The sequence below is a fragment of the Rattus norvegicus genome, chromosome 17, assembly GCF_036323735.1.
Source record: "Rattus norvegicus strain BN/NHsdMcwi chromosome 17, GRCr8, whole genome shotgun sequence".
NCBI lineage: Eukaryota > Metazoa > Chordata > Mammalia > Rodentia > Muridae > Rattus > Rattus norvegicus.
This window is the reverse complement of record NC_086035.1, coordinates 66,174,062-66,187,183: the sequence shown is the minus strand read 5'-3', so window position 1 is coordinate 66,187,183 and position 13,122 is coordinate 66,174,062. Positions and strand designations below refer to the sequence as shown.

Here is a 13,122-nt window from a genome sequence, read left to right as displayed (position 1 = left end):
CCTTACAAAAGCTTTCTCCCCGCCTTATTATTTTTTTACTGTATTTTTTACTGTACAATCATGGCCTTGACCTAACCTGTGCCAGCCCTCACTTGCATATAGACATCAACCTACACTAGGTTATTATGGGAGTTACACCCTTTCCTTGGCCTGTTGTGTTCAGTGAGTTCTTGGATCTGTTTTCTCTGATACTATTTTAATATAGCCATGTTCCCCTGTGGTCCCAATTAACCCCAATATATTTATTAGGTACCTTTCTATTCCCAGGAATAGGTCATCTCTGCATGTCTGTGCATGTGGGCAGTGTTGAGCAGCAGATGCCCTTCAAATGCTTACCCAAATGCAGTCATAGTCCCTCTTCCAAATGTAGGGGAAGGCTGCTTCCCAAATAGAGTCTCTGTCTGAAGCTCTGCTCACAAAACCCCATTGTTGTGCACTCTTTGGAATGACAGTAAGAAAAGCCTGCTCCCAACAGAGAGAAACTCAGTGACACTGCATGATTTTGATTCTTAATCCTTTGAAGTATCCATTGAAGAACCTGGCCAGCGAGGTTCTTGTTACTTTTACTTTCTTTGAACTCAATAGCTGCACTTCTTTGCTATTATCTTTGAGAATAAATATCCGGGTGCAATGGCTGTTCCAGGTTGTCAATTTGACTATATCTGGAATGAACTATGATCCAGAATTGGAGGGCTCAACTGTAATCCAGATCTTGAGTCTGGAACACACAAGTTCCTGACCTGGATCTTCACATGGAGATCTTGACACACAGTGGCCATGAAAAACTTAGGCCTAGGCAAGTAGTACACAGCCTTAATTTGGGAAACCAAGGCAAGGAGATCTCTGAGTTCAAGGTCAGCTGGGACAGATCCAGGCATGGTGGTACGCACCTTTAGTCTGGACCACACCTTCTGCTGGAGACCTACATAAGGACATTGGCCGAAAGATTTGCTCTTCTTCACCTGCTTGCATTTACTTGCCAGCACATCCGTGGGAACTCAACTTCTACAGAAGACCAGCTGAAACAACTAGCCTTGTGGGACTGAGTAACTACTAGATTCTTGGACTTCCTAGCTACATCTGACCATTTTTTGGGTAGTTGGACTACAGACTGTAATCACAGTATATTCTCTCAGTATAGAGAGACATTCCATAAGTTCTGTGACTCCAGAGAACCCTGACTATTACACATGTAATCCCCCCAATTAGCTGTGAGGACTAAAAGCATGCTGAGAGGTTGACTGTAGTTAATTCATAGTAAGGGAATACTAAAGGTCTTAGGGGAGAAAAATAACTTTTACTCTTATGAGCCTTTACACCTAGATGCGTTTCCTTTCTCTTTTTGTTCTGATCAAGAATGACGGGAGTGTAAAGATTGGTGAGAAAGTCTGGAATGCCTGGAGGACTGATATAACACTGGGACAGCCAATGGTATCAGTCACAGGCTATATTATTCTCAGGGTAGGACTACCCTGTCTTGCTACCCTATTTCAGGTATCCTCCAGACTGCTATGCCCACAAATCTCTAATCACAGATGTTTATGCCCTATGGGTATTCAACTGAACTTTCATGGCAACTGTGGGTATTAAGGTTGACAGAAAACTAAATTAGGGATGGGCAAGATGACTCAGTGGGTAAAGATACCATCAAGGCTGATGACCTGAGTTCAATTCCCATGCCCCTCAGGATAGAAGGAGAGATCCATCTCCTTCCCACTGTCTTCTGATCTCCAGATCTGCACTGTGATACAGGTAACACACACACATACTCTCTCTCTCTCTCTCTCTCTCTCTCTCTCTCTCTCTCTCTCTCTCACACACACACACACACACACACACACACAAATAAACATAATATTTTTAAAGGTAGAACGAGAATACAATAACCAACTACCACATGTTCAACCTCTCTCAGCTGTCCATCCTTCTGACCATCCTCATGCTGACATAGGAAAGTGTGGCCTCAGTATTGGTCTGAGCCTTAGCCTCTGGCTCTGACCAGTTTCTTCTGTTTCATTTGTGTCACATGCACAAGCTTATGCTTCATGTTTTCACTGCTTTGCTTCCTCACCATATTGGACTCTGGCCCTCTGAGATCATGAGCCAAGCCAGTTAAGCAGTTTCAGTGCTTGAAGACAATCATATAAGGGGAATTTAATATACATTAATAGACAGGGTGAACACACAATGGCCTGTGTGTGTTAAGGGGCAGACGTCAAAATATGAGCCACAGTTTCCAAGCATGGTAGGTTGAAAAGTTGCGAGGTTGAGGAAGAAGAATTTTGAGTTCTAGGCTAACCTGGGTTACATAGTGTGATGCTCTCACAAACAAACAAACAAACAAACAGAGGTTAGACAAAATGAAATGAAATTGCTTTACAAACACAGGGTTTAATTTAGCAAGATGTAAAATGTAAGCAAAGGTTGTTGGGGGTACCTGGAAGAGAATGGGGGACAAGAGACACGAAGAAAGACGCCAAGACAAGAGTCTGATCAAGGCGACAATTTTATTTTTCCCAAAGCTGAATTTATACCATAACATGAGTAACAGAGGGGGGGGGACTGTGAAACGTTTATGTAGGCCAAGGACACAGTATTCGTGTGGTCAGGGAGTCGGCTGATGTTGACAGGATGTCAGAAAGGTCACAGGTTTGTCATATTATTAGTCAGCAGGAGAGCTTTATCGTATCATTCATCCTGACCACAGATTTGTGTTAGTCTTCTGCAGCTCGCTGGGGATTCTCCATGAACCCAGTCATACTTAATTCTAACCATAATAATAACATCAACAATGGAGGGCTTCAAGGGCATCGCTCCCAACAGTAAAATCCGTATTATTTTTTTCATAAATGGTGTTCTCTCCTCCGTAAGAAAAACAAAACAGCTGGCTAGAGACTTGAGTTCAAAGTGTTCTTTTGAGGACATCAAAGCACTTTGTCAAATCAACTACTTTTAAAAAGTATATTTATTTAAATGACTGCTCACTCATTTACCCAACTGATTTGAGTTTGACTACGTGACTGTGTTCTATACAAATAGTTAGCATAGCAGTGAAGACAGAGGCTCCCACCGGACAGGTTATCTATCCAGTGGCTGCAAGTCAGAGCAGGATACAAGTTAAGTATTAGCTAAGTACTCTAGTCTTGCCAAATTTGGGTGCTTAACAGATTATTCTGGATTTAATGTTCTTACGGTTTCCTCCACACAAAGCCTCAGGCCTTTGAGAGGACTGGCATGCCCGCCATTCAAGGGCTGCCTCCGGTGGTTGTGTAACTTCAGTTCTTACAACGTTGACATCGGCTCTATCTTTAGGGGATCTTTTCTTCTTTAGTTCCTCTGTTTCTAATTTGGGGAAAACAATGCATTTCTTTCTCACACCGAGGCAGTTGAAAATAAAGAAATGAAGCAACTGGGGGAAAAAAGGCAAGAAACCACGGGATGGGATTGGTTGTTGGTAGCATGTTTGCGCGCTGTACGTGAAGCTGCAGGTTCAGCCTCCAGCACCGAGCAGGCATGCTGGTGTGTGCCTGGAATCCAAGGGCCAGAGGAAGTCTAGGCAGGAGGATCAGAAATTCAAAGTCATCCTTGGCTACACGAGAAGTTTGAGGCTGGTCTGGGATACATAGCTCTGTGTCAAGAAAGAAAAGAAAAGAAGATTCAGAGATAATGATAATGATTTTTGGCTTTCTGGAAAAGAAGAGTCCTTTCCCTGTTTTGGTCCGGGTGCATAGCTAACATCTGAGCTGTGGGTCTGCCCTGAGCTCAGTGCTGGACTGGGGCATCCTCACAGCCAGTGTCTGATTTCCTGTTCCTCATACTCTGTATATCTTGTCAAGCTCTATGAACTTGGTCGCTTCATCTAAGTAAGGCCACCATGCATACAGGAACTGCTCCACGACGAATCTCAGCCAGGGGGTGACTTGGACTTCACCCCGGGCCCCCCTTTCTAGGAGCTCTTCCAGTTCCTCTCGAGTCAGGTAGCTGAAGCTACTGACTTCACTTGGATCTGCACAGATCTTGACGTCTTTCTTGATAAGCAGAAGGTAACAAACTTCGTGTTCTCCCCAGACTGCATCAGATTTTGCCTTATAATGATACCTTGTCATAAACACGATGTCCTCTAGAGAAACCTGTGATAGAAATGGATACAATGAGAACAAATGCAATGGTGTAAAATGCAGAATACGTGGAGAAATAAAAGCAAATATATGTGTTCTCAAGAGACATTAACAACTTTGTTTAGTAGTTGGTAATTGATTAAAGCTTAATTTGGTTGACTGATCTGTTCATTTTTTTGTGATTGTAATATATTTTATAAATGATGGATTTTTTACAGTATATTCACACACGTGTAAAATATACTTTACACACACACCGTTTAACACCACTTGCCTCTTTTTACACTTCTTGTTGTTACCCTCTTTCATAACCACCAATCTTCTGTTTTCACCATAAAGACACACACACAGACACACACAGAGACAAACACACGTACACACAGATAAACACACAAACACACAAATCTAGATTCTGTTTATGAAAGAAAATGTGATAATTGTCTTTCTTAGTCTTGTTTTGTTTGGTGTGATGATAACACACATAAATTAATGATAAAATAAATTTTAAAATATTTTTAAAAGAATATATTACACACACATATCCCCCACATTTGTTTTAAATAATATCAACCTTTCATACATCCAATCCAGTCTACTTCTACAATTTGAGTGCTGTGACTACTGTCCCAAGAAACATACACATGTATCTTTGTTGTATGTGTATAAGGACTCCTATGGGCCTGTGTACAAGAGCTATAGAACCAGCTCAAATGGAAGTCTTTTTTTTTCTTAACAAGCAGCAACATCTTGTTTGGCATTTCAATGTAGTTAGGGTAATCATTAGGGTAATGGTTATGATGTTTAAGTTTCACCCCATGCCCTTTAATATACATTAAAGATATAAGACCCGTATGAACTCCAGACATGAAGGGGAGAGATATACTTCCACAGCACTCTTTGCCATTTTTCTTAGAAGTTTTCAGATGTGCCATAGGGAGTGGCATGAGCTTGCATCATCTCTAGGCATTTTCTTTGGTACTCACAACACAACACTGGTGTAAAAAGAAGGGAAACAGGGGCTGCTAAATAGGGCTCGGGCTTGCTTTATTTCTCATGGGAACACAGGGGCCCCCACACTGATACTGGAGAAGATGATGCTTGGCAACTGCTTGGCATAGACAGTTATAGAATAACCCAAACATCTGTGTCTCTTTCTTCTAGCTCATGTTGAGGTGCAGATATGGAAGAGGAAGCCTTATCGAGAGGCCCCGAGCCAGCCTGAAGGACTGCTATTTAAAAGACAGTTCTTCAACCTACTACTGTGTCTTGATTTTGCCAATAATTATTTCATTAAAACTTTGGAAGACATATTTATCATCAATAGATTTAATCGGTGACAGAGCTGTTTAATCTGTTCTCCTCTGCCTTCTCTATCCTTGCTGACTTCTTTAGCCAGTTGTCTCAGCTCGTGGCAAGTGCTTCATGCACTTTGCAAACAGACTTGAGTCCTCAGAAATTTACAAAGGACTCAGAGGCCTTATCTAGAGCACTCGTAAAATGCTGATCAACATTCAAAGCTGTGTTGATACGTTGGACAAATTTACCACGTACTTCCAAAAGTCATTGTCCATGTAGTGTTGGCGTGTTTTCCGTAATCACTCCCAGGCCCTTGCTGTGGATGAGAGTCCTCTGTTCCTGAGTCATTATGAGGTAAACCAGTAGACACGGCGTGGTGTAAGTCATACATGTTTGCCATGTCATGTTTCTCTTGGCAAGTAATATGGCATTCCACATGCAAGAACTGTAAGGGGCCTGCTGTTGTCCGTTGGGGATACTCATGATCACTTTAGTATACGAACTTGTATGGATTTTCAACACTGAAATTCTTTATCTTTTAGTCCACCTAGAACCTTTTTCCTATGTGGTGATAATTTGATTTTTTTTATAATAAACATGAAGTTTCTTGCTTGCAATAACCCCCTGCTTCAGTTGGAAAGGGAGACTCCAAGATTCCCTAAAAAAAAACTTTAAGAGAAAAAAGTCCCTTAAACTCTTCAGCGTGAGCCAAGGAGTTAACAACCTGTGGATTTCTGTCTGGTTTGGGTCTTCTCCACCACAGTCATTTTGATTTCTTGGAGCAGCTCTGGGAAAGGGTGGTTTGAAGGAGTTCAACCATGGATTGGTGCCGCGTGTCTAACCTTGGCTCTGCTCTTTCTGCCAGATCAGCTTCTGTCAACTTATCCTTTTTACTAAACTGGGTAATGACACACCTATTTAAGCAATCCCTTTAATCTCAACCTGGCTACCACTGTCTGCCTAGGACTCATTTCTCAGTCTCCAGGATGCTCTTGTGCCAATGTACAACATGTTTTCCAAACCAAAACCAGACAAACCACCTGGTACCTTTGTAAACTCTTTCTCTACGAAGTTCAGGGTAGACCACGCATAAAGCCCAGGTAAGAGTTGGTCATTCCACATTGCTCTCTTGACATATTCTAACACGATGGCTTCGGTCAGTTGGGCTTTTATTCCATGTCTCATTGAAATCTACTACTATTGGTTCCAAAGACATTGTACTAGTGTGGAAACCTTATAGTTTTTTGTAGGTCCAAAGTCAAGGATGAAGTGAGGGTCCAGAGGTGGGAGTAGCTTCTCACATAGCAAGAGATAATAAGTATTTCCTATAGAAGTCTTCATTCTATTTTTTTTGAGGAGTTTCCATGCTGATTTCCATGGTGGATACACTAGTTTACACCCCACTAGCAGAATAAGAGGGCTTCTTTCTTTCTAACCACATCTCTGTCAGCATTTGCCATTCTTCCCAAGAAGCCATTTTTGATAGTAATAAGACAGAACCTCAGTGTATTTCAGTTCTTCAGTTATATTTCCCCCAAGGACAAAGAACATTAAAGACTTACAGGCTATTTGCACTTGTGTTATGAACTCGGGTTCACTCATTTGTCGATTTGCTGTTGAGATTGTTGGCCTTTTTTTTCTATACCTTAATTTAGACAACTAAATCTTAGTTAGACCCATTGAAATGGCCTGAATCCTTTAAAGAAGAAACTATTCCACCCCCTATTTCAGAGATCACCATGCAAGCTCAGCAGTTTTCTATGGAAAATATCTATCACCTCTCGAGCCCCTGCTCCAGTGGATAAATGAAGGGATGTGCACAGCCAATCCTAGACATTCTTTTCAGTGCATATTTGCATATTTTGTGAAACCTCAGAGTTTTCCCAAAAGCCAGATTCCTCAGTAGATTTGACCTTGCCCAGATATCGAATTCGCCAAGCCCTACCACCTCTTTCTCACAGCCTCTGGGGGAGCTGAGGCCAGTGGCACAGACATGACTACCTGCTCCTGGGCGATGCCCAGCTCAGCCTGCAGCCGTCTCAGGGCTGCCCTCTTCACTCCCAAGGCGTCCTTCTCCTCCATTTCTTCAGGATTACTCAGTGGATGACTAGAACAGGAATCACTAAAGTACCCTGGAGAAAAGACACATGAGAAACAATTTTTTTTTTGGTTCTTTTTTTCGGAGCTGGGGACCGAACCCAGGGCCTTGTGCCTAGGTAAGCGCTCTACCACTGAGCTAAATCCCCAGCCCCGAGAAACAATATTCTTATTTGTCCCTGGAGATACAATAGTTGCAACAGAACTGCAGCCCTCACAGGATCATCAAGGCATGAGAGAGGAGAGAAGGGAAGGGAGTCAGGGTCCTTGCTTCCAGGGCTGTGATGTTGTTAGTTGAAAAACTAAGTGTTAGTTGAAATTCCTGGACAGATCACACCAAGCCAGCACAGTTCTCCCTTTGGGAGGGGAAGAAGCGAGGAAGAGAAAGAGAGAAGAGAGAGTTGTGTTGGAGATTCCACTGAATCAAATCGCGTAGGCCTGTTCTTGTTAAGCCACTGTGAACCTACCAGGGAAGGTAAGCTTCGTGTCTGCTCGGCGCTGAATCAGAACTTTCTTCTCTGAGTTGAACAAAGCAACACTGAAGGCTCGGTGCAGCAGCCCTGAAAAGGCAAAGGTCCTCGTGTGCGCATGCGTGACAGACTTGTGACGGTTGCCTGCATCCTGTCTTCAATCTCCATGTTTCCAAAGAGACCTAGATGCTTCTAGCAGTTGCATGCTTCATAGGACCAAGGTTTCATACCATCTAGCTATTAAAACTTATTTGACAAACTTGTGAGGGAAAACCAGATCTAGATGCTAGCGAAGCAAAATCCGCACACAAAGATTTTATTCAGGATTATTGTAACTGGGACAAAAGAGACCTCGGTATAGATTTGGGACCAACTCTGAGCATCAAATGGACACTTAAAGTCAAGTGACAGAGTGGAGGTGAGGGGAAATGTCTAAATGGGAAGAAAGACAAGGAAAAAGGAGAGTTGGGAGAAATTGGTACGTTCAGCTGGCCTTGGAGATCCATGAAGTTTTGAGGCAGAGGTAGGCAGGTCTCTGTGAGTTTCAGGTCTGCCTGTAATTCCTAGCAAGTTTCAGACCAGCCAGGACTGCACCATGAGACTCTGTCTCAGAACAAACAAATAACACCTAGATAATCCAATACCCCCGTGATAGGGCTTGAAAACACGATTGAGGTTCAGGAGGGGGAATTCTTTTTGATCCTCACAGGATTCTTATCCCATAGGATTTTAGAGGGAAGTGCGCAGCTGCCTATAAGGTTCAGAATTCTGATGCTGGATGGTTTAAACAGACAATCTTCTGTCCAAGTCGCCTCCTCATTTTCGTCTTTGCCTCTTTATCAAATAAAAAGGGAGAGGAGGAGAAAGGGAGGGAAGAGGGAATGAATGGAGAGGGAGTGAGAAGAGAAAAGGAGACAGAAGGATAGGGAGAGGAAGAGGGAGAGGGAAAGGGAGAGGAAGAAGAGGGAGAGGGAGAGGGAGGGAGAGGGAGAGGGAGAGGGAGAGGGAGAGGGAGAGGGAGAAACTATTGCACAGTAGACAAAACAAAACTACCTTTCTCAATGTTTTTATTCTGATGGCAGTTCCTCTTAGTGTCTGCACCAATGACCTTATCGTTTTCATCAACAACAATCATCATCTCATCTAAACGCTCCAGCTGGTGTTTATCGATCCAGTCAACAGTGACATCAGCCATGTCTGCTAGCTGTGATCCGACCTGTGTAAAAGAGTAGCACCATCTACTGTTTTGCTATTCGTTATCAGACACCTCCAAGGTCATCACACAGCTTCATCCCTCAATGACAGAAAACACTATCTATGGACGCAATATCGTTGTTAGGTACCAACGGGGCATGTATGTTTCCAATTGCATATTTCTGTAGAGAAGCTCTTGATGACTTTCTGAGTGAGAACATAGCCCTCAAGGTCCCTTGAGTCTTTTCAAAGATGACCCAAAGGTAAATCTCCACAAAATGAATGAATGCCGAGGAAAAGTACATGTAATGCTGTTTGTGACATATTTCAAAATGAAGGCCTGGCGGTTGGAACAGACCTGGAGACATTCTATATAGTCTTTCCAGAAAGTCATGTTCACCCATAGAAAGGCTAGTGTCTCCCTCTTACTGTCTGTCTTAGTTAGGGTTTTACTGCTGTGAACAGACACCATGAGCAAGACAAGTCTTGTAAAGACAACATTTAATTGGGGCTGCCTTACAGGTTCAGAGGTTCAGTCCATTATCATCAAGGCGGGAACATGGCAGCATCCAGGCAGGCATGGTGCAGGAGCTGAGAGTTCTACATCTTCATCTGAAGGCTGCTAGCAGGATACTAGATTCCAGGCAGCTAGGATGAGGGTCTTAAAGCTCACACCCACAGTGACACACCTGTAACAGGACCTCACCTCCTAATAGTGCCGCTCCCTTGCCCGAGCATATACAAACCTTAACAATGTCCAGATGGATTTTCTAAGAACATATTGTCAGTAACAATTATTTTGACCAAGTGTTTCTATTTTCTTTCCCCTCCTGTTTGTAAGTCCAAGACAGTTTTTCTATGTAATCCAAGTTGGGATCAATTTAATTCATTAGCCTTCTGCAAAAGCCTCCTAAGGACCAGTAAGTTTGGCACGGGTCCCTATGTCCGGCTTTTGCCCTCTTTAAAGAAATATGAAGGGGGTGGTAAATACAGTCAATTCCTTATGTAGGTATAGAAAATGTCAGAGTGAGACCCATTATTGTGTACAGCAAACGTATGTTAGTAAGAGAAGCAAACAGTCACATTAAAGACTTTGTAATTCAATTCTGCTGTCCATCCTCATCCTCTTATTTCCCTACAAAATCATTGTCTCGGGGAAGAGGCTGCTTAGCTAGATCTCAGAGCATGGGATGGAGCAAAAATCCAAGAGGGGTGGGGAGGAAGAATTTAAAAAATATATTGACGACTTCCTCAGCAAAGGACTTTCTAGAGTGAAAGATACGAATCACTCCTGGCTATTGGAAATTGTGGTGGTGATGTCCAGGCTGACCTGGGACCTTCGGGTGTGAAAGGGCCACAGTTAGGAGGTCTCTAAGTCTTAGTGTTTTGAACAGGAAGCCTTGCCCTAGTCTCTCTGTGTCTCACTTTATCCTGTCGCCTTCCTTGTGCAATCTGTTCTCTTCTTCTTTTCTTCAACCCTTGAACAAATGTTCCAGGCATCAACTATCTCCAGTGCCATGGAACAGGGCAAAATTATAAAAAACAAAGGAAATATAAAAGAGCTAGAAAAATACATTCATGAACAGGGTAAGTAAGATTCTCTTAGAAAAATCCTTTCTAGATACTAATATAATAGCACACATTTCAAGACACAACCGAACCACTAGTAAGTATCCACCTGGGGAAAGACATGCACAAAAAACAGGACAAATCAAAATGCAAAATTTTATCTTCCTGACATATTGTAGACCTATCACGTTATCAGAAGTTCTTGTTTTACAATAAAAATGTGCATAGTAGGAGATCACAGAAGAGCATAAATACATGATTTAAATATAAAGAAACCTGCTGAAGGGAGATCTCTTCCGTCGGAGGGCAGTCGACCAAATTCTCAGTGCAGTGGAGACATGGGCTTCTCCTCCTCCCTTTTATTCTAGGCAGGCCTTCTGAAGAATGGACAGTGGCCAGCCCGGTGTCAGGGACACCTCTCCCACTTAATCTACAAATCCAGTGCTAATCTCTTCCAGGAACTCCCTCGACAATCTCTCGTCTCTATGAGAAAATGCCTGACGAAAGAAAATTAAAGAAAGAATGTTTATTTAGCTTGCATTTTGAGGAGGCTGCCCGTGATGCTAGGAAGGTGGGGTGACAAAGGAGTTTAAATGAGTGGACAGGAAAGTGAGGCAGCTGGTTACACCACAAACAAAACAAAGGGACAAAGAGGAATTCAGCTGTCTTTCTATCGCCCCCACCCCTCTTAATTCAGTCTGGAACTCTCGGCCAAGAGCTGCCCAGAGGTGTGTCTCATAGGTGATTTTGAATTTCTTCAAGTTGATAGATTAACCATTTCATAGATACACAAAGAAATAATATTTGATTCCTACCTGAGGTTAGTGTTGTAAGTTCCCACATAAAGTTAACCCTCACTTAAAAGTAACGTACTTATAATTCCTGTTAGCTGATGAGAGGGCTTTATCACTCAGTTTCTAAAAGACTGCCCAGCTTAAAATAAAAACATAAGGGGTTGGGGATTTAGCTCAGTGGTAGAGCGCTTGCCTAGCAAGCGCAAGGCCCTGGGTTCGGTCCCCAGCTCCGAAAAAAAAAAAAGAAAAAGGAGAAAAAAATAAATAAAAACATAAGAAAGAAACAATGAGAGCAGAATAGAAGTTAGAATTTTTTTGTAAATAAAACTCAACATCCTACCAAGAGAAGTATTTTCAAGAGTTCATGAAATATCTGTGTTTGGGACGAGGTAATAGACCATTGACAAAAGCTGAAGCCATAGATGACATTTTATATGTGCTACAACCAACACTAAACATATGTCTATACTTCAAAACAGTAGGAAAATGATGCCGTGAGATAATTTAGTAAGTAATGTCAGAAAGTTTCATATTATAGCTTGTATAATTCACTGGCATTGCCATCACTGACAAGCCTGGTTCAGTGGAATACACCTGTTACTCCAACACTCCAGAAGGTGAAGCAGGAGGATCAGGAATTCAAGACTAACGTAGCCTACATAGTGAGGCACTGTCATAAACAGGACAAAAGAGGATGGTGGTAAGATGGACACACTTGTTGCTTTTGTAGAGGACTCAGATTCAGTTCCCTGGCACCCCCTATGGCTTCTCTCAACCATCAAAGTCCAGGTTAGGATATCTGATACCCTCTTCTGGCCTCCACGGGCACTTCTGCATACAGTGCCCATTCATACACGTGGGCACTCATAGATACAATAAAATAAAGATAGATACATCTCTTTTCAAAAGGATGTAACAAAGAACGTCATGTCTTTAAATGGTGCATTAATTTCTTTAAGTGGTGCGTTATGAAATTTATTGCCCTTCATTTTAAAGATGAACATTTAAAAAAGAACATTTTGAAATGGGGTTGGAGAGATGATTCAGCAGTTATGAGAGATTATTTCTCTGGGAAAGGACCCAGGTTCAGTTCCCATCACCCTATGGTGGCTCATAACCTGTAGAACCAAATTAAGCACAGAATGTACTACGGGCAAATTCACTCAGTATTCTCTATCCCTTTTCAACGGGCTCCAGAGCATAAGAGAGGGAATGTTGTCACTGGGTTAGTGGAGGAATCTGGATCTGTAGAGCACAAAAATACAAGTCATGAAGAGAAAGAATGAGAGGAGAGAAGGGAGAAGAGACAGATACAGAAGGAAGAAGAAAGAAAGAGATAGGGGTGGAGATCGTGGTTGAAGAATACAAAGAATTTTCCTAAAACAGTTTTCACAACTTTTTTTTTCATTGCTGAAGGGAACCCTGGGCCTCACTAAGGCTCTATCACTGTGCAAGATTTCCACTGTTATGGTTTTCAGAGTTGCAGTTCATAACCAAGATGGTACACATGAAAGCCTTAGAAGAGGATTTATAAAATCAGACGATTACTAGGAAAGATTGTTATGTTATATGGAGACAAACTAG

The 13,122-nt window shown here is 42.3% G+C and overlaps 1 protein-coding gene across 1 annotated transcript; it reads right to left on the bottom strand.

The window, feature by feature from the left end:
• Positions 1-3,352: 3,352 nt before the first annotated feature.
• LOC102550988 (isopentenyl-diphosphate delta-isomerase 2-like) lies at positions 3,353-9,260 on the bottom strand. Its single transcript, XM_039096390.2, has 4 exons — positions 9,035-9,260; positions 7,979-8,071; positions 7,416-7,546; positions 3,353-4,130 (listed from the first exon to the last, which is right to left on the bottom strand). The coding sequence occupies exons 1-4, from the start codon at positions 9,174-9,176 to the stop codon at positions 3,813-3,815; spliced, it is 684 nt and encodes a 227-aa protein (XP_038952318.2). The 5' UTR covers positions 9,177-9,260; the 3' UTR covers positions 3,353-3,812.
• Between the last annotated feature and the right edge of the window lie 3,862 nt (positions 9,261-13,122).

What these genes read in the sequence shown, in the direction of transcription:
- LOC102550988 (XM_039096390.2), bottom strand. Translation starts at nt 9,176, where the DNA reads ATGGCTGATGTCACTGTTGACTGGATCGATAAACACCAGCTGGAGCGT. An exon ending in GAATAAAAACATTGAGAAAG is followed by an intron (nt 8,072 to 9,034) that starts GTAGTTTTGTTT and finishes TTGCCTTTTCAG; the next exon opens with GGCTGCTGCACCGAGCCTTC. An exon ending in TGGGCATCGCCCAGGAGCAG is followed by an intron (nt 4,131 to 7,415) that starts GTAGTCATGTCT and finishes TTTCTATCACAG; the next exon opens with GTTTCTCTAGAGGACATCGT.